This window comes from Physeter macrocephalus, chromosome 9 (genome assembly GCF_002837175.3).
Source record: "Physeter macrocephalus isolate SW-GA chromosome 9, ASM283717v5, whole genome shotgun sequence".
Taxonomy (NCBI): Eukaryota; Metazoa; Chordata; class Mammalia; order Artiodactyla; family Physeteridae; genus Physeter; species Physeter macrocephalus.
The window spans coordinates 2398137-2423411 of record NC_041222.1 but is presented as its reverse complement, the minus strand read 5'-3'; the positions used below and the strand labels follow the sequence as shown (position 1 = coordinate 2423411).

Sequence of the window (25275 nt, the reverse complement as noted above, 5' to 3'; positions counted from 1 at the left end):
CTGGGTGTTTAGAGAACTCAAAGGTTCGCCTGCCCTGGAAACATCACTCATCTGAAATTTACAACCAACTCCAAAAGGAAAGCACTATTTTCCCCATTTAACAGACGAGGAAACAAGCTCAAAGAGGTGAAGAGACACGTCCAAGGTCCCACATCTCAAAGAACAGGACCTCACTCGGTGTAGGGAGCCCGCGCTCCTCTCACTGCCCCCGCTGCTCCTGCGGGCTCCGAACAAGACCCTTTTTTGTGTCCTTGCAGGGATGCCCTTTGGAGAGCCGCCCAATGGCAAAGAGGCCCGGCTGAGAGCGGGCCCGCGGGGTGGGGTGCCCCCCCTTCATCCTAGCTCCGCCCCCAGCGGCGCGGGAGGGGGCGCGGGGCGGGGAGCAGCGGGCAGGCGCGGGGCGCGCGGGACGGGTAGAGCTGGCGGCGGCGCCCGGCTAGCAGTGCGGCCCGCGCTTCCCGGCCTCCGCGCGCACTGTCCGTGCCCGCCTTGCCGTCCCGCCATGGCCGCAGCCGCCCTCCCGCCCCGGCCTCGGCCCGGGCCTGGGCCCCGGCCGCTGCCTCTGCTCCTGCTGCCTCTGCTGCTGCTGCCTCTGCTGCTGCTGCTCCTGCGTGCCAGCGCGGTGCGCGCTGACAGTAAGGTACGTGCGGCCCTCCGACCAGGGCGCAGCTCGGCGTGTAGCCTGGCGCGAGGGGGCGCTGTGGCTGGGGGTGCGGGCTAAGCATGGTGTCTGGCCCAGGAACAGAGGACCCAGAGAGGGGAAGACTTAACAGGGAGGCCGCAGGGGCAGGGACCCCGGGAGAGGAGCGCGTGGGGGAAGAAGGGCTGGAGATAGATGGCAAGGGTGCGTGGGACACCGAGCCTCTGGAAGGGGCGCTGGACACAGTGCAGTGCGGGGAGGAGGTCAGTACTGAAACCCCGGGCCCGGGAGAAGGGGCGCTGGGAGCTTAAAGGCAGCCCAGACAGGGAGATGCAGTCCCCAGCCTAGGGAGGAGATTCCCGGGAGCGCTGGGCAGGGGCAGCCTGGGGATCTGGCTCAAAGTTTCCATGGGAGGCCGACCCACGTGGGGACAGATCCCTGGGTAACTGCTACCTAGCGACTCCTAGGTTTGCAGCAGGCCCTGGGCCAAGGCTTTCAGGCCATACGTGGGACTCAATGAACCCAGCTGGGCTGGCTACTCTCCTGACCTCTGATGTTCCTGCCAGAGATCTGATGCACCCTCCAGAAGACACGGTGTCTCCAGAAGTGACTGAGCTGTTCTCAGTTATGGCTGAAAGGATCTGCTCTGGTGTCAGGCAGACCTGGGTTCAAATCCCACCTCTGTCTCTCAGCTAGGTGACCTTGGGCCTTTATGATCTCTAGATTAGTGAGATCAGTCCTGGATAATGCTTAGCACCACTCTGGCACCTAGTGGGAGTCCAATAAATGGTACTGTGATTTTGAAATCTTACCACAGAGACCCCAAAAGGGGGTGTGATCCAGAATGTAGAGAGGAGAAGCACTTAGAGTCAGTCAGAGCAGGAACCTCTTGAGGATGTTCTAGAAATGACCCGGTGAGGACTGGGTTGGGACTGGGGGCAAGTGAGAGGCAGGAGGGAGGCACTGCAGAGCATGAGAGTAAGAGGGACTTCTCTTGATGTCTCTCCAGCCTCTTTCCTGGGTAGGAGGTGAGGCTGCCCTGTCCACAGGCAGGTAAAGGGCAGAGGTCACTAGCCACATGGTAAGTATATGAGCAGTGGGCACTGGCAGACCTTCAGCCTGATGATTCAGCTCAGGGTATGCAAACAAGTGAGCTGCAGTCCTAACCACGTGCTCCAAAGACAAGGAGGGAATGAGTATCATTCCCATTTTACAGATGGGGAAATTAGGATGTATAGAAAGACAGCTAGCTTGTGGATCAAAAAACCTAGGTTCTGGCCCTTTGTTGTTTTTTGTCTGTGTGACCTTGGGCAAGTCACTGACTGTTTCTGGACCTCAGTCCCCCCATCTGAAAAACATTGTCTCCCAACTTCCCTTCCATATAGGGCCTTCTAGGATTCCCTGACCTGGCTCAGGTAGGGGAACAAGTGAGCAAAAAACCCCAGATAACCTGGTCAGCACTCTGCCACCTCTCATCTCTCTGGCTGGGCGGAATATTTGGTCTTGGGCATCCTCTGAGCCATGCAGAGGGCTGTAGAGCTTGTGGGGGAGGGCTCGCATTCAAAGCAAAGCAAAGACAAAGAAAACCCAACACTCTGTTTACGTAGTGAGTCAGCCAAACACTTGCTAGGTTGGGGGGGGGGGGCGGTGTTTATTTGTCCCAGGGCAAGCTGGGGCTGGTGGGGTGGGGAGGCACATCCTAGAGTTTGGAGGATGAAGCAGCTGGGGGACTCAGCACAGCCCTTCCCCAGACAGCTCCCAGCCCACACCACTCAGCCAGCTGGGAAAAATAAAAATCAAGTGATGGGTGAATTTACTCTGCATTCCTCAGCACAGCCGGACTCCTGCTGGCTCTGTAGAGAGAGCTGTTTTCATTATCACCCTCCCTCCCCCAACAATCCTCCTTCCTACGTAGTGAGTCAGCCAAACACTTGCTAGGTTGGGGGGGGGGGCGGTGTTTATTTGTCCCAGGGCAAGCTGGGGCTGGTGGGGTGGGGAGGCACATCCTAGAGTTTGGAGGATGAAGCAGCTGGGGGACTCAGCACAGCCCTTCCCCAGACAGCTCCCAGCCCACACCACTCAGCCAGCTGGGAAAAATAAAAATCAAGTGATGGGTGAATTTACTCTGCATTCCTCAGCACAGCCGGACTCCTGCTGGCTCTGTAGAGAGAGCTGTTTTCATTATCACCCTCCCTCCCCCAACAATCCTCCTTCCTCTTCAAGCCTGTCCTATTTTCTGAGAGTGAGGGGAGAGAGGGCCCTTTGGAAGGCCAGTCTGGGACTTGAAATCTATCTAGGGCCCTAAAGGGTTAAGTTGGCCCCTCCTCAGACTTCCTGCTCCTGGGCGGTCCAGCCTCGCCTTCTGCCCAGTACTTTCAGGGGTACAGGGGCAGCTCAACCCCAGTACTCACCAAGGAACTCTGTGGTCTTGGCCAGCTCCTCACTCAGCGTGTTTTAATTTGGTGTTTATAACAAGGTCTCTCCTAAGCAGGACTTGGGGTTTCCATCTAAGGAAGTGCTTTGCCCATCTTGGGAGTGGGGGAAGGAGTTCACAGCTTCCCTGGCATATCTGGGGGGCTGCCCAGTGTGAAGGTTAGGATGGACAGACAGGTAACCACATGAAACCCAGGCACAGCACCAGAGACCTCTGGGAACCTGCTTTTTGCCGCGTGTCCTAGGAATGTGGCTAAGAATTCCCCATCTCTACCTCAGTTTCCCCATCTGTGAAAGGGCTGCTGGCACCTCATGTTCCCCATGCATCCTGGGGTGGGAAGGGGGTCTTTGGTCAGCCCTGCTGCTGATCAGAGGCCCGAGGACAGGGGGGAGGCCAAGGCCTGGGGGAGCTGGGCCAGGGGAGCAGGAGGGGCTAGCACAGGCAGGCGGTGGTGTCCCAGGCTGGATCACATGTTCCAGGCCAGGCCGGTCCCGGAGGCTTAGGTGTTGCTGCCCCTCCACTCAGGGAGTTTCTGCCTGTGGGTATAATTGGAAACAGGCTCCAGAGCAGGCAAGGGCTGCACAGTGATGGAGTCCTCCTTCTGCACACAAAGAGTGTGGGACCGAGTGAGGCCCCGCGGGGTCTCTCCGCAGGGAAGGTCTTGCTCCATCTCTCCTATTGGTTGGGGCACGGGAAGGGAAGAGCATCCTTGGTGCTAAGCCCCCTGCCCAGGATTTACATTCAGGATCTCACACAACACTTTAAGACTTCAGTGCTCCCTCCCCATTTGACAGACTTGAACACTGAAGCTCAAAAGAGTCAGGTTGGGGCTGCTGAAAAATCCAAGATGGGGAACTTGGGGAGTTTGGAGATTCCTGGGACTCCAGGATTCTCAGCCTTTAGTGGGCATCCAAATACCTGGCGAGCCTGAGAGGGTCTGAGTGAAGGGATGTGGAGTAAGGACAGGGCATCTGCATTTTCCAAGTCATTCCACCCCAGGTAATTCTGAGGCACATCCCTAGCTGAGAACTCATGGAGGTTTGTGGAGCAAGAGAATAACAGATCAACAAAAAGGAGCTTTTGGAAGGTTAATCCAGCAGAGAGGAGGCTCCTGTATTGCCCAGGTAGCAGTTGATGCAACCTTAGCTCGGGCTGCGGCCGGGGAGTAGAGACCAAGAGATTGAGATAGGAGATATTTAGAATGAAGCATCCATCGGAAGAACGTGACTGAATGGTTCCAGAGTAAGAAGGAGGCTCAGAGACCTGGGTTGGGCCAGAAGGTAGGTAGACATGGGTTTGGGAGAAGATGCTGGGCCCAGTTTTGGATGGATTAAGTTTGGGGTACCTTCGGGGTGTATCCAGAGGGAGGTGTCCAGCTGACCATGGGCTCTAGGGGAGGTCTTTCCCTGCAGGAGGACATGGAAACTGCCTCTCAGTGAATCTAGGCTGGCCATGAGAGAATAGGGAAGATTCAACCTCAAGGTGACACAATTTGAAACTGTTCTGTTTCTAGAACATTTTATCGGTTGAACTCCCCCTCTTCCCCATTCTGGCCAGATTTATCCATCTCCCTTCAGAAATATCAAGTACACCTTCTCGCCATCTTATTGTGGGATTTCCTTGCAAATTGCTAGGGAACTTTTTAAGCACAAGCCACCCACACTTCTGGGGGCTTTGGCAGCAGTGTGTGCTGAGCAAGCCTGTAGGGAGGGATGGGGGGCTGAGGCAGCAACTCCAGCCCTCAGGCCAAGGGAAAGGTGGGTCAGGCCCAGTGGGAGCCCCATTTCCCCTGCCCCACCAAGGCCTGATCCAGGGCCAACATCTCTATCCCAGCTCAGTTGCTGGTGGAGAAGCCCTTGCCTGGTGATTATTGGTGGTCATAAGAGGAAGAGCATGTGAACTAAATTTTGGAGTCAGCCTGTGCTGTGTGACCCTGGGCAAGCCCCTCATCTTCTCTGATGCTCAGATTTCTCCTCTCCAAGATGGGGTTGTGGTGAGAGCAAAGAGGTAGAAAATGATGTACAAACGTGAGGGAGGGTTATTGGGAGCAACTTCAGTAGCAAGTAGACAACAGTTGTTCTTTCTATGCCAGGCACTCTGCATGCATTGACTCATTTTAGCCTCAGGACAAGCTTATGAGGAAAGGACTGTTATCCTCCCCATTTTACAGAGGAGGAAGCTGAGGCTCAGAGGGGTCAAGGTCATGCGGGAAGGACACGTGGGAGCTGGGATTTGAGCCCAGGCCTGGCTCCTTTCCATGGTGCTCTGCCGCCTCCAGTCAAGCAGCACAGGACGTAGTAACCACAGGAGGTAGGGGCCTGCCTGGGCTCCTGGCAGCCGGGGCTGGAGCAGAGGCCCTCTTCCGACTCCATTCCCGACTCCTGGCCTGTGTCAGGGCCTTGGCCGCCCCCATCAGGACGTAGCACCTCATCTGAGGAGGGAAGGAATGTTGCAGTCTGATGTGGAGGCCACTGCTGGTGGGGATGGGCGTTGGATTATGGGTGAGTCCTGAGGAAGAGGCCTCTCTGGCCTGGCCACACAGAACACACCCACATCCCCTCACTGGGCTCTCACCCCAACTTGGGGGAGTGGGTGGGGGGGTGGCTAGGGGTTCCAGCAGAGCCGGGAAGGGGGCCCAGAAGTCTCAAAGATAAGGCAGGCTTACAGTAGTAGCAGCAATCTAAAGAATGTACAGCATCCGAGTCTGGCTGTCCGCGTTCACAGGCGGGGAGAATTGCCCAGCAGGGCCCAGGGTACACTTCGCCCGCAGACAACCCAGGACAAAGCCTCCACCCGTAGCCACCTCCTTTCCCACACTCCTCATCCTCCAGGGGACAGCAAGTCTACCCACCCTGGGCTCTGATCCCCTTGAGCGAGTCATTTGATGGCTCCAGGGCTATTTCCTCATCTGGAGGACACTGCTAGAATATCTACCAATGCACCCACGTGGAGAAACAAAGGGAAAAACAAGCCCCCGTCAGGATTCTTGGCGGTAATAACAACTACAACATATTCCTGGTATTCCGTCTCTCAGTTCTCACACAGTCCTTTGCTGGGAACGCACTAGCAGTACCCTCATTTTACAGGTGAGGAAACTGAGGCACAGAGAAGTTAAGTAATCTACCCAAGAGCACACAGCTGTAGGCGGCCCATGGCTGTGTTCCTAACCACTGCCCCACACTTCCCCAGCACTCAGTGAGTTCTCAGTAAATGTCTCCTCCCTGGGCTCTGCACCCCAGGCTTGCTTCCTCCACCCACCGTCTGTCCACAAAGCAGCCTGAGTGAGTGTCCCATGATGCAGATCTGACCCTGGCTCTCTCCTACTTAAAACCCTTCATGAATCCCCAGTGTTTTCAGGAATAAGTCCAGATCCTCGGCCAACTTTCAGGGCCCTCCACGAGTGGGCTCTGCCACCCCCAGCCTTAGCTCCTGCCACCCAGGCTCTCTGCAGGCACCAGCCAGAGTCAACCTCCTCCAAGCCCCCAAAGTGCCAGGCCCTTGCCTGTCTTTGAATATATGACTTGCTCTCCCTGGAATGCTCTACTCGTGCTTAGAGATGTCCCCTGGGGTGCCCTCCTCTGAGCAGTCTTCATGGGTGTCTTTTTCTGTGATCTCAGAGCTCACTACATCAGCTTCTCTCATGGCTGAGAAGGTCAAGGATGTACCTCTATTTCTTCTGCACCTCCAGCTATCACCCAGAGTCTGGCTGAAGCCAGGGGTTCAAACAGGTGTCTGAGGGCTCATAGCAGAAATGGAATGCCTGCTGCCCTTCCCCAGAGGGCCCTGGGACACTCTTGGGGGCTGGGCTTGGCAGAAAGCCCAAAGGAGCCTTGAACTCACCTGGGTCCTGGTGGCTTCAGTGAGAGCTTAGTAGCCATGAGGCCTGCGGTGTTGGTTTGTTGACTGAGCCATAAATAGCTGTGTCCTGAGAGCCTGGAAGCCCAGGATGGGCTGGCTGAACCAGCTAGGGCAGTGGCTGGCTGGCTGGGGCTCCGAGAGCCCGGCTGGTGTGTGAGGGCAAGGTAGGCTGGAGGCGGTAACTGGGCCTGGCACCTACCGCTGATCTCACCAAGCTGACTCTTGCAGGCACAAAGTCCTGCTGCCCCAGGGACCAGTGACCACACTTAGACACTGGGTATGTGGCCTCCCAGGGTGGGATTGAAGGAAAAGGGAGGAGGGAAGGGAAACCACTAAATGGAGGTTATGTATCTCATTTGAGCCTCACTATCAGAAGGCTGGGTATGGAGAGTCATCCATTTTACCACTGAGGGGATGAGGCTCAGAGAGGTTATGTAACCTGTTTAAGGTCACACAGGATTTGGGGAAACAGATTTGTAGGAGAAGCAGCATAAACCAGTGATTTCTATCTGGAGGCAAATATCCAAAGCTGGATGTTCCCAGGTGAAGCTGTGTGAACTTGTGACTTCAGCTCTCTGAGCCTCTGTTTCTTTAGCTGTATTAATAATGGCTCACACTTAAGACACACTCACTATTGCTTAGGCTCTGTTCTTTACCTGTATTAACTCTTTTTTTTTTTTTTTTTCGGTACGCGGGCCTCTCACTCTTGTGGCCTCTCCTGTTGCGGAGCACAGGCTCCGGACGCGCAGGCTCAGCGGCCATGGCTCACGGGCCCAGTCGCTCGGCGGCATGTGGGATCTTCCCGGACCGGGGCACGAACCCGTGTCCCCTGCATCAGCAGGCGGACTCTCAACCACTGCGCCACCAGGGAAGCCCCTGTATTAACTCTTTTAATCCTCACGACAACTCCGTGAGGCAGGAGCCCATTTTACAAATGAGGAAACAGAGGCACAGAAAAATTGGGTTGCCCACAATCTCACAGTTATTGGCCTAGGCTCCAGACACCATGCTCTTAGCCCTGTGCTCTAGAGTGTCTGTAAAATACGGGCTTGTTTATCCAACAGATATTTCCAGGGCTCCTACTATCAGCCAAGCAGGCACTGTTCTGGGGATATAGGAGGGAACTAGACAAAGTCCCTGCCTCTAAAGGTGCCTTCAGTAGAGTAGGGGAGACAAAAAATAAGAAAACACAGATACGATATTTCAGATGGTAGTACATGCAATAAAGAAAAGCAAAGCCACTAGATAAGGGGACAGAGAGAAATGGGAGGTGTGTGGTCAGGGAAGGCTTCTCAGAGGAGGTAATGTGTAAGTTAATGTGAGGGAATGAACTCAGGGAACATCAGAGGGATAGGGGTTTCAGGATGAGGGTACCAAATGCGCAAAGGCCCCCTGAGGCTGGAGTGGAGTGAAGGAAAGAGTGGCAAAAGCAGAGCCTTGAGGGAGGGTGTCAGCTCACATAGGCCTTGAAGGCCAGGCTAAGGACTTTGGAGGTAATGATACCCCCCCATACACAGATATTATTAAAGGGTGTAACGCACCTGAAACCTGCGACATAGTAAGTGCTCCGTAAAAGGTCTCCATTCATATTTTTTTACTCTTGTGGCAAAATACACATAACGTAAAGTTTACCACTTTAACCATTTGACAGTGTACAACTCAGTGGCATTTATGTAGTACATTCATAATGTCGTGCAACCATCACCACTACCTAGATCCAGAACATTTTCATCACTCCAAAAGGAAACCGTGTACCCATTAAGCAAACACTCTCCATTTGCTCCTCTCTCTACATCCTGGGAACCACTAATCTGCTTTTTCTCTCTATGGATTTGCCTATTCTGGATATTAATATAAGTGGTTCTTTCATTTAGTATAATATTTTTCAAGGTTCATCCATGTTGTAGCATGTATCAGTACTTCATTCCTTTTTACGGCTGAATCATATTCCATTGTGGGGCTATACCACACCTTGTTTATCCATTGATCAGTTGATGGACATTTGGGTCGTTTCTACCTTGTGGTTATTGTGAATGGTGCTGCTGTGAACATTCCTGTACAAGTCCTTGCTTTAACACCTGTTTTCAATTCTTTAAGTATATACCCAGGGGAGTAGAATTATTGGGTCACATGGTAATTCCATGTTTAACTTATTGAGAAACAGCCAAACTGTTTGTCACAGCGGCCATTTCTCTTTTCATTGTTGTTATTATTATAAGGCTTCTATTTCCTTGTAAGGAAATTTGTTTCCTTCTCAGCCCACTCTAATGGTGCCCCCAAAGGCCAGGGGGGGCCGGATCCTACTCCCTGTCCCTCCTTCTCCTTCTCTCCCCCTCCCTCCAGCGCTGGCCTTCGGCTCACCGGGGCCCCTCTTGCAGGTGTTCGGCGACATGGACCAGGTGCGCATGACCTCGGAGGGCTCAGACTGCCGCTGCAAGTGCATCATGCGGCCGCTGAGCAAGGACGCGTGCAGCCGGGTGCGCAGCGGGCGGGCGCGAGTGGAGGACGTCTACACAGTAGAGACTGTGAGCTCCGGCACCGACTGCCGCTGCTCCTGCACCGCGCCGCCCTCCTCGCTCAACCCCTGCGAGAACGAGTGGAAGATGGAGAAACTCAAGAAACAGGCACCCGAGCTCCTCAAGGTAGACTTTCTGGAGTAAAGGCCGGGATGGGACCCCACTACTGTGTGAATACCTAGCATAGGCTGGGGCCGGCTGTCCCTCCTATGAAAAGGCCACATGTTCTAAGGCAGGGGTCCCATTTCACAGGTGAGGAAACAGAGGCTTCCTGAGAGGAAACCAGTTCCTGCCTAAGACCATTCGGCCAGTCAGTGATGGAGGCAGCATCCTTTGGCTAGCTTACCTGGATAGAGCCCTTTACCATCTAGTAGCATCTATCCCAGTGTCCTGTGTTTTACCCAAACCAGGTCATCTGTCAGCACCTCCATGTAGTATTTTGTGGCATTTGATTGTTTTTTATGTAATAACGTTTCCCATATTCACGTACCACCTTCACGCCAGACGTTGTGCTGAGCTCTTTTCTTTTTTTTGACATTATTTCTCTAAATTCTTAAAATGTTTTGTGAAGTATGGGATCTTTGTCCTCATTTTAGAGGCAAGAAAACTGAGGCCTGGAGAAGTGAGGTAACTGGCCCAAGCTCTCACATAATGACATGCAGCCGCAAGACTATACCATATTTTTATGTAAATTTTGTGCTTATAATCCCCTCCCCCCACCCCACCATAGGAAGATTAGAAAGAGGCACCACCTCTAGGTGACACAGCCCTGTGCCGGGCCCACCACCAGGACCCATGGCTTGGATAGGCATGTGCAGGGAGATCACAGTCCCCCATCCAGCCTGGCACCTTCGTGCCATTCACACCGTGCGCAACTCTGTGCTTGGCGGGCCTGGTGGGGCTGGGATGTGAACTCAGGGCCTGCTGTGTCCAAAGCATGTGTTCTAAATCACCCTGCTCTCCTGTCTTCCTTTCTGTAATAGCCAGATGATTTGGTGGCTTTTGAGAGGATCCTTTTCTTTTATAATTTCTTCCAAACATGTGTCTATTTTGCCCTTTTCGTGTCAAGAACTGTGAAGTTGACTGAGATGCTACCCTACTTGTAAGCTAACAAGCTAGCCTGCTAGTTTCGTGGACACTGGCAGTAGACACGAGCCAGAGACAAAGGACTTTATGACTCACAGTCGCCAGAGTGTCTCGGCTTTCTTGCACTGGTTCTCCACTCACTTCCCACAGGGTGATGCAGTGAGGGCCAGATAACACCTGCACACACAGTAGGTGGGATGTTTTCCAAGAGAGGAGCCCCAACTTAGAGAATCCAGATCTCTTATAATGAGTACCAAGCACACCCTCCCTGCTCCAGAGGGAAGCACTCTCTGGATGCTCCAAGGCTGTTCACTCTGCAACAAGATGGCCTGGAACAAGGACAGCCAGTGCCTCTGCAGGCAAGACATGCAGAAAAGCAAGAGGCCTGGGAAGAACTGTCTCCCAACATTTGGCTAAAAATGTTTTCTTTAAATTTAACTTTAGTTTTATTTTTGTAACTACTGGATGGATACCAAAACTCTCGAAGTTGCGGGTGGCGGTTGAATTTTAGGCCAATTGGCCTCTTGACAACTTGGCAGTTCCTGGACCACACTGTCTCCCAAACCCAGGAGGGCCCTGCAGACTCCGGGCACTGAAGCCATAGGCCAGTCTTCAGTTACAGGGGACAAAACCAACTTTTGCGCACATCCACTTCTCAACAACTGAATTGTAAGCATACTTGACGTGAGGATAGACAAAACTTTTTCCTAAGTGCTGGCTAATTTAATCCTTGCTACAACCCTTTGGAGAGGGAACTTATGTTCCCGGCTTTACTTGGGGGAGGAATCTGAGGCCCAGAGAGGAACTGTGACTTTGCCTAACATAACACAGCAAGAAATTTGAGTCCAGGAATTCTCTGCTGTGTCCGCTTGCCCAGTGGAGAGGTCACTGGGCAGTTCTCTCAGCCAGGAGCTGTCCCTTCAGTGCACAGCAGCCATGGGGGCGTTTATTCAGCCTTATAGGACTGGAGTGGGGCAGTGGTGGGCTTAACCCAGCAGGAGGGGTCGTAGGAGGAACACAGAGAAGATACTCTGCCTCCTTGATACTGTAGAAGTATAAGTGAGTACCCAACAGGTACCCAGTGAGCCCCAAGAGGAGAAGTGGACAGAGGCAGTAGGAGACAGAGCTGAGGTCTCTCTCATTTGGCTAGGCTCCCCCTCCCTCAGTGGGCAGCTCCCCCCAGGAGAGGAGGTTAGGGGAAGCCACTGTGGAGGGGAACAGGGCAACCCACCCTATACCTGCCCCTTGTCTCTACTCCAACCCTTCCCCTCAAGCTAAGAACTGCCGCTGTGATTTAGCCTTAGTTGTATGGCTCTGAGGAGGAAGAACGGGATTCTGGATCCCCTTTCTTGGGGGCGTGTCTCTCACCTCTTCACTCCCTTTCCTTCTGGACCTGAATTCGACATAGCCCCACCCTTGAGGAATTCCAGTCCTATGGGGCCACAGCTCCTGACCCCAGTAATGGCAGTGCGGTCAGTGCTGGGCCAATGGACGTCCCAGGGACTGTGGGAACCCAGAGGAGGAGGTAACGTTGCAGCTGGGCTTTGAGGGATGTGGAGTCCCTCGAGCAGAGCAGAAATAAGAACATTCTGGGTGAGAGTAAGTGGAGTGGGTGTGACCCAGGGTGCCTCCCTGCCCTCTCTCTGCCCCAGCCCCACTAGCCGCCTGTCAGTTCCACACTGTACTTCTCAAACTATATGTGGTGAAAGACCAGTTTTTAAAACAATCTGTCAAGAACTGGGAATTCCTTGGCGATCCAGTGGTTAGGACTTGGCGCTCTCATTCCCAGGGGCCCAGGTCTGATCCCTGATCAGGGAACTAAAATCCTGCAAGCCACGTGGCTCGGTCAAAAATAAAATCTGTCAAGAACCAACACTCTTGTAAAATACTGTAAAAATGAATTGTTAGGAAAATGAATTGGAATAGAAACAGACACGCAAAATACAAGTCCAGTGTTGTATTATTAGAGTCCACAGATATAAAATTTCTCTGTCAAATGGCTCTGAAAGTTTATAAAAGCCTACGCTCGCTTTTTGTAATTATTTTATCACAGACTGGTAACGAGCAGCTTGGACCTGGGCTGGTCCGCAGACTACATTTTGAGTTGCTCGGCTCAAACACACCATGTGTCTTCACACCTCCAGCTCTTTGCATGAGCTGTTCCCTTTGCCTGGAATGTCCTTCTCCGGCCATCGTTGTCTGATTTGTGCTCCTCCTTCAGAGCTCGGTTCAAACAAAACTTCCTGCTGCCAGACTTTACTAAACCACACACACTCCCAGACAAGGTCAGTACCCCGTTGTTAATGACCTGGGCACCTGTGTGTGTTCCCACCTGCATTCCCTGATCCAGGCACCTCTGTGTTACTCCGCACTCCTTGACAGCCTGTAAAGGACCATGAAGGCTCGTGTCTGTACTGTCATCGCTGTCCTTAATGCCTGGCCCAGAGTGAACATTTGCTGAGGGCGAAGAAGGTGGCAGGGGCAGATCAAGAAGGGCTCGAATGCCAGGGTCAGGAGATAAGTAGTCACACTTGGGCAGTGGGGAGCCACAGCAAGTAATCTAGCAGGGGAGAGACCCACGGTCAAAGCTGTGCTTTGGGAAGCCAGTTTTGGTGGCCATGAAGGCAGCAGAAGTGAAGCTAGGAGGTCCCATTTAGCCGCCTGGAATAGTAATCATCATTGCTGGTATTCGTGAAGGCCTGGGCTGAGCCCTATCCAGACAGTACTGTTCCGCTCCACAACCCTGCTGCCCATTTCACAGATAAGGAAGCTGAGGCCCAGGAGAGTCTCCGTGCATGGTTCTCAAACTGAACTCCACAGAGCCCTGGGGTACCATGCAACCCCTCGGAGTCTGAACGATGTTGTAGGGGAGCAGAGAAGACTCGAGGCCCTATCCCTGCTTCCACCAGAGCCCCCCACCCCCTTTTTCTGTTTTAGAGATCAAAGTCTATTCAGAGAAGAACTCTCTGGCTTAGAACAGCTTGAACACCCCTGGGAGAGTGGGAGTAAAACTGTGTTGGAAACAGCTGGCCAAGGCCAGACAGGAGCACCAGCGTGCTCAGGCCCTGAGAGTGCGTACAGGGCGTGGGCTGGACGAGGCACCCACTAGAAGCAAGGGAAAGCTGACTTCCCAACCGGCTCCTCGTGCCAAGTTTCCCTGACACTCTCGCTGGCATCTTGGCCACTCTAGCTAGGATGCTGGGCTACTAGATGCCCACACCAATCAGGCATTGCCTACAGGCTGCCCCAGGAGGACACAGACTCCCAGGCACTTTGGTGGGCAAAGTGGCTCTTTGAAGAGAGTCACAGATGCAGACTGTTAAAAGGGAGGCACATGGAAGCCAAGGCTGGGCCCAAGAAACAGAAGCAGGGATCCAGGGGATGTGGATGGAGCTCCCCCAGTGTGCACTACACACCTCGTGGGGTTGTGCAGGATTAAGGGAAATGGCTCATTCAAGCCCCTGTACAGTGTCTGCCATATGGCAGTGCTCAAAAGAGCTTTCCTTGTGATTATGAGCAGGCTGGGTCTAGTCAAGCAGGCCACTCTGAGGCTCTGGGTGGGGCTCCTTTGGCACCCTCTGTGCCTGGCCGCGTGCTGTGCCTTTTCCCTAACCCTCACCCTTCCCCGGGCAGCTGCAGTCCATGGTGGATCTCCTGGAGGGCACCTTGTACAGCATGGACCTGATGAAGGTGCACGCCTACGTCCACAAGGTGGCTTCCCAGATGAACACGCTGGAAGAGGTAAGGGCAGGGCTCGAAACAGAGGCCAGGCTGGTGCAGTGCTGGCGGCCAAGGGCAGTGTCCGAAAGGGCCTAGGCAATTCTGTCTGGACCCTGGTGGCTGTTAGAAGCTGGACTCCTGCAGGGAGCTGGGAGAAGGAGATGCAGGCCACAGGGTCCAGCCTTTGAGGAAGAGGTCTGACTGGGCCTCAAGGGCCTGTAGGAAGCTGGAAGGCTGGGTGGAGAAACTGAGGCACCTGCTGGTTGTATGAAAGAGGTGCAGAGGGGGCTGAAACTTGCAGTCGCCCTCAGTTCACCAAGACCAGGGCCCATATATTGCACAAGTCTGGGGCAACCATTCGCATGAAACACCAGCATTGTGCAGGACTGGCCAAGCCCACGGGGGCCAGGCTCGACGTAGCATGGCTGTTCAAGGACCCACCTACCGTGGAGGCAGAGGTGCTAAGTGTCTTCTCCTGGTCAGGGCAAATGTGCTGGAGGGCTGGGAGGGTGGCTGATACTGCCCCCTGAGGACAGGGACAGAGTTGAGTGAGCATGGAGGTTCAGGCGGCAGGTTTGAGGTTTGCATCTCTGCTGGCACAGCCTGGCCTCCGCCTGTTTCCTGCATCCGGTCCCTGCTGGGCTGCTGGGAGCCTGGGGATATGCAGCTGCCAGGAGGGGCGTGAAGGCTTCCTTTCCCAGCTTCCTTTCCACAGGGAGGGGGGCACCTGGGCATCCTGTGCCCCACGAGAGGAGATTAACCCCTTACTCACCCCAAAGTTGGGGTCACAGTGGATTTAATTATTCAAAAAGTGTTTGGTGAGTATCTCTTATGTGCCAGGCCAAGGCCAGCATGGGAGAATGGTAACAGTTGTTGAATTTCTACTGTGCACCAGTATTTCCTGTGCATCTAGTACATGCCAGGCTCTCCTGTTGTTGGCTCTACAGTTAGCCTCCTTTGAGCTCTCCTCTGGTAATCTTAGGAAATGTTAACTCACTTCACGCAACTCTGAGCCAGACAATCTGGAGGGTATGTCTGCAGAGCCTGGAACAAACCAGAAATGATTCCTGCAGCCACAAGGAAATGATTTTTAAATTATCTTCTGTTTCGCATTATCTGTGCTTTGCTTCTGTTCACTAAGGGATAGCTATGAAAAAAAAAGAAAAAGAAAAAGTTTTTGCTAACACTGGGAGGAGGCAGAGAGAACAGCCTCACTGAGGAGGAGATGGTTCCCTCTGCCTAAGGGAAAAACATCGCAGGAGGTCAGGGGACCATTTGGGGTCCCAGCTTCCTTCTGCTTTCTTCCCTTACACCAGTGGTTCTCAACCGGGGGTGATTTTGCTCCCCAGGGGACAGCTGGCACTATCTGGAGGCGTTTCTGGTTGTCACAGTTTGGGGGAGGTGGGTGGCGGATGCTATCGGTCCCAGCGGGCAGAGGCCAGGGACGCTGCTAAACATCCTACAGCGCCCGGGACAGCCCTACAGCACCCGGATGTCAGTAGTGCTGAGGCTGAGAAACCTGCCTTACACAGTGTGCCTTCTGTCCACCCTGTGAACCAGGTGGGAGTGGGGCTAGGGGCTGCTAAAGCCACAGGCAGAGTCCCCAGCAGTAGGGAGACAACGAGGCAGGGCAGGAGAACCAGAGGAAGAGTAAAGGTGGGGCTTGGTGCGGTGGGAGGAGCCAAGCCTGCCCAGGAGAGAAGTCGGAGACCTGGAGACTAGGAAGGGATCAGAGACCACAGCAAAACCCCACAGAGTTCCAGTGTTTGAGTATTTTATAAAGAAGAGGTATTTATGTATTACTTGCGAAATTAAAAGGTAATTTTGAAGTAGCAAAAGATTGGTAGCAACTTAAAAGGTGGATCCATAAGGGACTGGCTAAATACATTTTGGCCCATCCATACAGTGGCAAACTGTGTGGCCAGTAAAAGGTATGGGGAGCGCTACATATACAGATACGCAAGAGTTCCCAAAATAGGCTCAAGTGAGAAAGCAAAGTGCAAAGGAAAGGAAGGCAGGGAGGAAGGGAGGGAACGCCCCAGCCGTTCCCCCAGGCCCTGCTCAGGAGACTGGGCAGCAAAGCCTGATGGCAGAAGCTGGGGTGTCCGCCAGCGCTGGGGACAGTCAGAGGAGGCTGCAGAGGTCTTGGGTCCCGCCCCCACAGAGTATCAAGGCCAACCTGAGCCGGGAGAACGAGGTGGTGAGGGAGAGCGTGCGCCACTTCAGGGAGCAGCTGAGGCACTACGAGAACCACTCAGCCATCATGATGAGCATCAAGAAGGAGCTCTCCAGCCTGGGCCTCCGGCTGCTGCAGAAGGACGCGGCCGCGGCCCCCGCCGCTGCCCCGGCCCCCAAGCCCGGCAGTAAGGCTCAGGTGAGGCCAGGGCTCTTGTGACGGGCCAGCAGGGGGGTGGGCTGGGAGCACAGTGTGCCAGGACCTCGGCCCTGAGGGCCAGCTGGGGAGTCCGTGGCAGGCCGGGGGCAGGGGGTGCCCGCTGCTCAGCGAGCCGTCAGCACAGGTGAACTGGGAGCAGACGGGGGGCTCCAGCCCAGGGGTGCGTCTCCTGAGCCGGGCGTTTGGCAGTATTCTCACGCCTGGTTCCAAACGCGTGGGAACACGGTTGTAGAGATGACCCTCCCTGCCCGGTCCTGGGGAACCAGGTCGGCTGCGGCAAAACCACTTCTAACCTCCCCTGCTGCAGCTGGGCCCCTGGCTGGGTCAGGCCTGCTCATGGCTAGGTGGGCAATGCCTCGGGGACCCCAGCCGACTAATACCACTTCATCCAACCCATCCAGGGGTGGAGAACTCCTGCAGCAAACACCCAGCCTTCCATATTCAAACTCAGCGCACAAAGTGAGCAAAGGCCCTCACCAGGCTGAGCCAGCCGACACACAACACACCTTCGGGCAGATTTGAAAAGGCCCTCCTGTAGGCAGACATGCTGCAGAAAAGGCTCTCCCACAGGCCAGATAAATTAGAAGGAGGAGCCCCCTTTGGGTGGGTAAATTGTACAAAGGCTCCTTCCTGTGACAGACACGTACCAGGGTGTGTGGCTTGGCAAATGGAGTACAGACTAGACTTCAGTCCCATTCGTGCCCCTTTGACCAGTTCCACGTGCAGGATAGAGCCCACCACTCCCACAGCGGCCTTGTGTTTTGGTGAGTGGAGGAAAAGGGGAGCTGACTTCTTCGCAGACATTATCTCAGTTAATCTCATAGCCACCTGCGAGGAGGGATGCTCGTTGCCAGTGTGGCAGATGGAGAAACACGCAGCGGGGTCACTCAGAGAAGGTGGCTGTGTTGGAACCCGGGCCTGCCTGACAGCCGAGCCCATGCTCTTCCTCTCCACCCCTCAGCCTCCGTGCTGACATTTTGACAATGGGGCTATTTGTGTCTGCAGCAGGGACCACCTAGATGCTGATAAAGCAGGGAGGAAGCCTAGTGCCTTGGCCCGGAGCTGGCTTCCTGCTCATTCGTGTGCCAATTCCACGGTAAGAATGAATCCCATTTGGGCAGTGGCACAGAAGGTCTAGATCCTGTACTTGCTGTATCTCCTAGAGCTCCTGCCTAACGATGGGTGAGGTCACAGGCCCTAGGTTCTTGTGCCAAGCCAGCATCAGAGGCATTTAAAAGGAAGCAAAGATAACAAAATTCACAAAACGTTAGAAACAGCATGCCCTAAGGTCAATGCCCCGGTGACCAACCATCCCAGTTTGCCCAGGACTGAAGGGTTTCCCAGGATACAGGACCTTCGGTGCTAACACTGGGAAAGTTCCATCACACTGTGATGAACTGGTCCCCCTGCCTTGGGGCCTGAGAACCTCTCCCTGCCCACACACAAAGACCAATGAGTGAGACAGACAGGGATGGGAAGCCGACCTCCCCAGGGAGCAGACCGTTGTAGTCTACCCCCAGTGGGGAGTATACAGGAGGTGGGAAGTAGAACAGGAATCTAACCTATCGGGCTGGGCTTCAAGTCTTCAGGGGAGCTAGAGAGCTGAGTGGGGAAACTGAGGCATGCCCCAGTCATGGATGTAACTATGGAAGGAAAGCTGTGACTTCATGAGCACCTGGGACGCGGGGCCAGGAGCAACATGGCCATTACCAGCCCCCACACGCTGAGCCTCCTGACGCCCCGCAACACCCCTTCTACCATCCTCCAAATCTGAGACTTCCCTTCTCCCCCAGGACACAGCTGGAGGGAAAGGCAAAGACAACAAATACGGCAGCATGCAGAAGAGCTTTGTAGACAAGGGCCTCCCAAAACCTCCTAAGGAGAAGCTGCTGAGAGTGGAGAAGCTGAAGAAGGAGGGCAAGGGCAGATTCCCCCAGACCACAGCCAAGCCCCGGGCCCTGGCCCAGCAGCAGGCTGTGATCCGAGGCATCACCTACTACAAGGCGGGCAGAAAGGAGATGACCGAGGCCATGGCTGGTGAGTTAGAGGAAGATGGGAACCTTGGGGAGTGGGGGCCCCTACAGGGACCCAGGGTCTTCTCTACAGTCAGACTGCCCCAGATCTCAGCTCCGTGGGTTACCTGTTGGTGCCCTTTTCTCGTCCATACGATGGGATAATCCCCCTCCTGGGGTTGTTGGGGATGAAATGATCGAATCAACACAAAGGGCCACGCAGTTCCTCTCCAGTAGTTATAGCTGTCTCCACCCTCACTGGCCTTTTCCTTCTTCATTGAAAGATGTGCGGAAGGTTCACTATGTACGTGCTGTACCTTTCAGACCTTCTGCCTAACACGGAGCTCACAGTCTAGTGGGAAAAAGCATACCCATAACCAGGCAGCTGCCTCTGGTGGGCGGGCGAATGCAGGGACCAGACCAGGGTTCAGGGAAGTGACCTGGGGCCTTCGAGGCACCTCCCATTTCCAGACTGGCCTTGGGGTGGATGACCTCTCCAGCACCTCCCACTCTTTTCCCCCCAAAGAAGAGCCCACAGACTCTTGTATCTTTCTTACAGCTCCCTGCCCGATCACAGTGAAGGACAACAAAATAATGAACCGAGAAACAAGAGACAAAAGTTCCAAGAGTACCCAAATTTCTGGGCCATCCCCACTGGTGTGGCTCCTGATTCTTCCTCCGAGCCCCTCCCCAGATGCCTGCTCTCCTCCGATGTCCCTGAGAGGTGTCCCAAGCCTGCTCCCCCTTCCGGGGTCCTGCTGACCACCTCCTCCAGTGAGGTTCTCTGCCCAGCCCATGCCCAAGGGGGCCAGGGGTAGAACTGTGAGGGGCCAGTCTCCCAAGAGCCCCCTCAATTCTTGGCCTCTCAGGGCTCAGGGGCCTCTTCTCCCAGCTCCTGGTGCCAGCTGCTGGCTCTGAGTCCTGCCAGGTCAGCCTAGCCACGGCATAGAGCCTCTGACCCCTGGCCAGGGCTCTGCCCAGGAACAGCTGCAGGCATCTGACTCTGCCAGTGAGGGCCGTGGGAACAAGCCCCTGCCCTGGCAGGCTGCCAAGGCTGGGCCCCACTGAGGCCTGCTAACCAGAGGGGGTGCCCTCGTTCCCGAGAGACTCCAGGGGCTGTTCCACAGCAGGGCCTGGCTAAACCCCCATGCAAAGACGAAGCCCAGCAGGGAGAGAAAAGGAAGAAGTCAGGTGATTGTCTTGGAGTCAAGGGGCCTCAGTGCATCTCTGCGGGGCCACACCATCACGGTAACAACAGCACCATTCCTTTGTCTCTGGCATCACAGCTTGCTGAGTCCTTTCACACATGCTGTTGCACTTGATCCAGCAGAGGAAACAAGCTCAGAGAGGTGAAGTGACAGCCTCCAGGTTTCACGGCGAGTTAGTGGGACTGGAACCCAGAGGCTGAGGAGTTTTTGTCCCCTGCTCTGTGCCACTGAATCTTTCCCTACCGAGACCCCATCCATTCCAGCCCACTAAAGCGTGGGTCAGGGAGGACCCAGAGATGGCCCCCAAACCAGTCCCACAGAGCTGAAAAACTCCTCCTATCAGCAAAGCCCGTGCCAGCAGGAGTGGACGAAGTGGGGGAGAGATGCCACGAAAGCTGAGAGATGGGAGACGGGAGACGAGCGAGGGGGCAGAGACAGAGAGCTGGGGTCCAAAGGGGACGGCAAGCTGGCTGCAACTGCCCTTCCCCGCCTGAAGTGGCAGACCCTGGGTGAGAGAAACTAGAGGGTGTTTCCAGGGGAGCGGACTAGGAGCAAGTCTGTGAAATGGGAGCAAGGGTTTCTGCCTCCTGGAATTGGATCCAGGAAATGAAAGAATTGGTACAAAGAGACATTTAGGAGGGAAAGGGGTCTCTCATCTGGCACCTCATATTTGCCAGGATCTGTGCAAATGTCTTGTACACATTTTCCTCTAATAACACAACAGCTTGACGTGGTGGACCTCATGACTCATTTCACGGAAGGGGAAGCCGAGGCCCACCGAGGCGGGGGACTTGGCCGAAGCCACTCATCTGAGGGGCCTATAGCCAGTCTGCTGACCATGAAGCCCTCGCCACCTCCCACTTTTCGAGGCCTTTCACTCCTTAGGGGCCACCCGCACCTCTCCCCCAAGGCCCCAGCGCTGGGACCCGGGGGGCCTGGACCCCGGGCAGCGGCAGTGCTGCTGGGTTGTGAGCACAGGGTCTTCTCTCCACAGACAATGCCCTCAAGGGCTCTTCCTGGCTGGAGCAGCTGCCGCCCCGGGTGGAGGACAGGCAGCCCGAGCCCAACGCAGCCGAGCTTGACGAGACTGGGCCCAGGGCCTCCGAGGGAGCGGACTTGGCCCCTGGCACCCCTGCCTCGGGGCCCACGCCCACCCCTCCCCTGACTCCCATCACCAGTGCCCTGCCCACCGCGCCACCTTCACGCCCAGAAGTTCCCAGCCAAGGTGAGTAAGCCTGACAGGGATCAGCAAACTACAGTTTGGGCTGTACAAAACAGGCCCGTGGGCCAAACACAGCCTATAGCCTGTTTTTGTACAGCCCTTGAGCTAAGAATGGTTTTTACATTTTTTTAAGGGTTGTTAAAGAATATGGGACAGAAGTATGTGGTCTGGAAAGTCTAAAATGTTTGCTATCTGATCTTTACAGAAAAAGCTTGACAACATTTACAGTGAAACAGGTAGTGTTTCCAACAAATTCTTCTTAAAACGTCACCTAGAACCCCATCATCAAATCCAGCAACTATTTTCACTTCTGTATTTCCTCTGTCTAGTCTTTGGCCCTGTTTTTATCTCCACGTTTATAGTTTTGGCTTGTGTCTTAGGTAGAAATCTTCCTCATTAAATCATCGATCGAGCCCGTCCTTCTGGAGGGCATCTTGGCTACCTGTGATAACAAGACAAAACCATTCCCTACTTTGGTCCACGTGCATTCCACTTCTAGGAATCTCTTTCCTAAAGGATCCATCAGATATGTGAACAACAGCTGCAGCTTAACTGGTTTCCTTGCAGCCTATTTCTCATGTCAGAAAACTGAAAATAATCTAAAGGTCTAACACTGAGGGGACTGGTTAAATAAATTCAAGGGCATAGCTGTCTGGCGGCCTGGTGGAACCTTGAGATCACATCATTAAAAGGCCATTTAACGATGTGAGAGATTGTTCAGTGGAAGGAAAAAACAGGATACCTAAAACTGTATATTCAGAAGAATCACGTTTTTTTTAAAGTATGTCTGCGTGACTGTACATGCACAGAAAAAAAAGGAAAGGAAGGAAATACAACATGTTTAAAAATTTCTTTGAATAATAGAATTTTGAATGATTTTTATTTTCTCCATTCTCTGAATGTTCTGTGTTTTCTACAATGATCAGACATTGCTTTGATCATGAAGAAAGAAAAAAGAAATAAATAAGGCTGCAAACAAAACCTCAGGAGGGATTTAAGTAAGACCCAGATAACGTTCCCAGGACTGTTGCTCTGGTTCAGCGTCTGTGGGTCTGTGTACCAAATGCTGCACCCCTTGCTCCCCACAGGCAGAGAGGCAAGCTGCGAGGGCACCCTCCGGGCCGTGGACCCCCCTGTGAGACACCACAGCTATGGGCGCCATGAGGGAGCCTGGATGAAGGACCCCGCTGCGAGGGATGACAAGATCTATGTCACCAACTACTACTATGGAAACAGTCTGGTGGAATTCCGCAACCTGGAAAACTTCAAGCAAGGTCAGGGACCCCTGTGATGGGAAAGGGGCAGGTGTGGGTAGCCTACGGAGGGTCCCCCATGGAGACTTGGCCCTCCTTTGCCTTGTGGTTTCCTGTGGTCCAGACTTCCTCCGCCTGGCCTAGCTCCGAATGGTCAGCCACCCCAAGAAGAGGAGTCTGGAGGCACCCCCTATGTGCTGGCCCCAGGCCAGAAGCTGGAATGCAACAGCAAGCAAGATGGACGTGGTCTTGCCCTCATGAGTGTAATTTACTCTCAAGGGTAACAATACTTAGAATTTCCACTTGTTGAGTGCTTATTATGTGCTAATCACCAGTGTGTATCAGTGTGTATCTTTGAGGTGGGGGTTATCACCCTGTTTTACAGATGAGCGGAGCCCCAGGCCTTGCAGGACCTTCGGGTCTGGGCAGGGAAGGGCAGAAATTTGGTTATCAGATCTGGAACATGATGAGGGGAAAGGGTCATTTAGACATGAGCTGCCCTCCAGAAATGCACAATCTGACGTGCATGGCAAAGGCTTCAAGAAACAATTTCAATATAGTGCTAGAGGGAGGCCTCGGGGGCTATAGGAACCCAGCCTGGAGATCAGGGAAGACTTCCCAGAGGAGGTGATGCTGAGGCATTCCCTAGGCAGATAGGATGGGAAATGGCCGTCTAGGCAGAGGGAACAGCATGGGCAAACGCCCTGAAACAAAGCACAGGGGCTGGTATCAGCCTGTGTCTAAATCCTGGCTGTGCTGTTCCACAACCAGTGACCTTGAACCCTCGGAGCCTGTTCTCTCCCCGGCAAATGGGATAATAATAGTACCTCCTTCAAGGGACTGTCTTGATGGGATCAGATAACTGGCCCAGCTCCAGGCCCACAGCTCACTCAGTATCCTTGCTGGGCCAAACAAGAGCCCTGGTCCCTGGCCTCCCTGGTCCCTGGGGTGGGCTGGGGTTTTTTCGGGAAGCTCTGGTGCGACCTTCCGCCCCCCGCACGCAGGCCGCTGGAGTAACATGTACAAGCTGCCCTACAACTGGATCGGCACAGGCCACGTGGTGTACCAGGGCGCCTTCTACTACAACCGCGCCTTCACCAAGAACATCATCAAGTACGACCTGCGGCAGCGCTTCGTGGCCTCCTGGGCGCTGCTGCCCGACGCGGTGTACGAGGACACCACGCCCTGGAAGTGGCGCGGCCACTCGGACATTGACTTTGCCGTGGACGAGAGCGGCCTGTGGGTCATCTATCCCGCTGCGGATGACCACCACGAGGCCCAGTCCGAGGTGATCGTGCTGAGCCGCCTGGACCCCGGCGACCTGTCGGTGCACCGTGAGACCACGTGGAAGACGTGGCTGCGGCGAAACTCCTACGGGAACTGCTTCCTGGTGTGCGGCATCCTGTACGCCGTGGACACCTACAACCAGCGGGAGGGCCACGTGGCCTACGCCTTCGACACGCACACGGGCACCAACGCCCGCCTGCAGCTGCCCTTCCTCAACGAGCACGCCTATACCACCCAGATCGACTACAACCCCAAGGAGCGGGTGCTCTACGCCTGGGACAATGGTCACCAGCTCACCTACACCCTCCACTTCGTGGTCTGAGCGAGACCTGGGCTCACAGGAGAGGAGTGGCCGTGGGCATGGGGGGCTCCCCACAGCGACTCCTGCAAGGGACTCCCTCCGCAAATATTTACTGGGCCCAGGCCTGGAGCTAGGCGCTAGGCAGTGGGCACAGCCAGCGTCAAGCTTCCTCAGCACTCAGTGGAGTAATAATCACTTCCACTTGCACAACACTGCCAAGAGCTTCATGTGCACTAACCCACTTAATCCTCCTGACACCCTTGGAGGTAGAGACAGTTAAGCCCATTTAACAGGTGAGGAGACTGAGGCCTCACTTTGGATCCGGCAGGCCCATTTTACAGATGAGACCTGACCATGCTCTACCCTAACCTCTCCCCTACCTCCAACCCTCTCCCCTCTCCCCTCATTTCTCTTGTTCTCTCAAGTCTATCTCCCTTCCCCGGGGCTACTCAAAACCAGAGGCCTTTGGGACCAATACACTAGTGTTGGGTGGAGGCCCAGCTCTGCATGCCACCCCAGGCCCCTGTTCTGACAGAGCTGTTGGTGGCCCTGGGGCTTTGGGCCCTTTGGCTAATGGGCTAATGTCCTTGTTCCATGCCTTTGGCCAGCCCCTCAGCCCCACCCCACCCGCTGTCTGACCACATTCCAAACCTCCACAGTCACCCAGCCACTGAGCAGAAACCACACCCCGAGAAAAAATACCAGCCCCTGTTCCAAGACCCCACCACCACCACCCGTACTCATTTTTATTTTCTCTTATTCTTCATCAGTGCCGTCATTTGTTTCTGCAGCAGCAGCTGAGAAGGCTGCAGGCAGCTGCCTGCCAGCAGCAACTCTACCAGGGTGGGGAACAGGGCCAGGCCCCGAGGCTCCCTCTCCACCCAGAAGTGCTGGCTTTGGCCACATACCCAGGCTGTGGGACCTCTCCCCAGTCCTTCCCAGAGCCTTTGCGCCTGGGGTCCACCTCATCCTTTCTCTCTGGGCCTTTGAACCCACAACCTATATGCACTCAGGGATACCTCCAGGTCTGCCATGAGCAAGACCCTAGGCCTGAGGCTGGGTGGCACCAGGATGAAACAGGTTTCTTCTTCCTTGTCAGTCCTAACCTGGTCATTTGGTGGGCTGGCCTGGGGGACCGGGGGAGGCTGAGATCTGGGCAACCAGGTCCAGAGGAGGCTTCGGACCTTCTGGGTGCAGGGAGGAGTCAGAGGTGAAAGCTGGGAGGGAAAGAGAAAGGGATCTGTGGATCAGACTTTTCCTGGCTTCAGAGATAATGGCGCCAGGGCTGCCCCGAGCCCAGGACTTGGGGCTGAGGGTGCACAGGTGGGCTCCCCCGAGCCTCA

General features: G+C 54.6%; 1 protein-coding gene across 1 annotated transcript; it reads left to right on the top strand.

Moving 5' to 3' along the window:
* The first annotated feature begins 502 nt into the window (after positions 1 to 502).
* Positions 503 to 23962, top strand: OLFML2A (olfactomedin like 2A). The gene is made up of 8 exons (XM_007113867.4): positions 503 to 640; positions 9311 to 9574; positions 14168 to 14275; positions 16419 to 16628; positions 18443 to 18686; positions 20864 to 21094; positions 22180 to 22365; positions 23349 to 23962. The coding sequence occupies exons 1-8, from the start codon at positions 503 to 505 to the stop codon at positions 23951 to 23953; spliced, it is 1986 nt and encodes a 661-aa protein (XP_007113929.2). The 3' UTR covers positions 23954 to 23962.
* Positions 23963 to 25275: the final 1313 nt, after the last annotated feature.

Bases quoted from the DNA above. Each gene is read 5' to 3' on its own strand.
- OLFML2A (XM_007113867.4), top strand. From the start codon at position 503: ATGGCCGCAGCCGCCCTCCCGCCCCGGCCTCGGCCCGGGCCTGGGCCC. The intron at 16,629-18,442 runs GTGAGGCCAGGG...CTTCTCCCCCAG, and splicing joins AGCCCGGCAGTAAGGCTCAG to GACACAGCTGGAGGGAAAGG. The intron at 21,095-22,179 runs GTGAGTAAGCCT...TGCTCCCCACAG, and splicing joins CCCAGAAGTTCCCAGCCAAG to GCAGAGAGGCAAGCTGCGAG.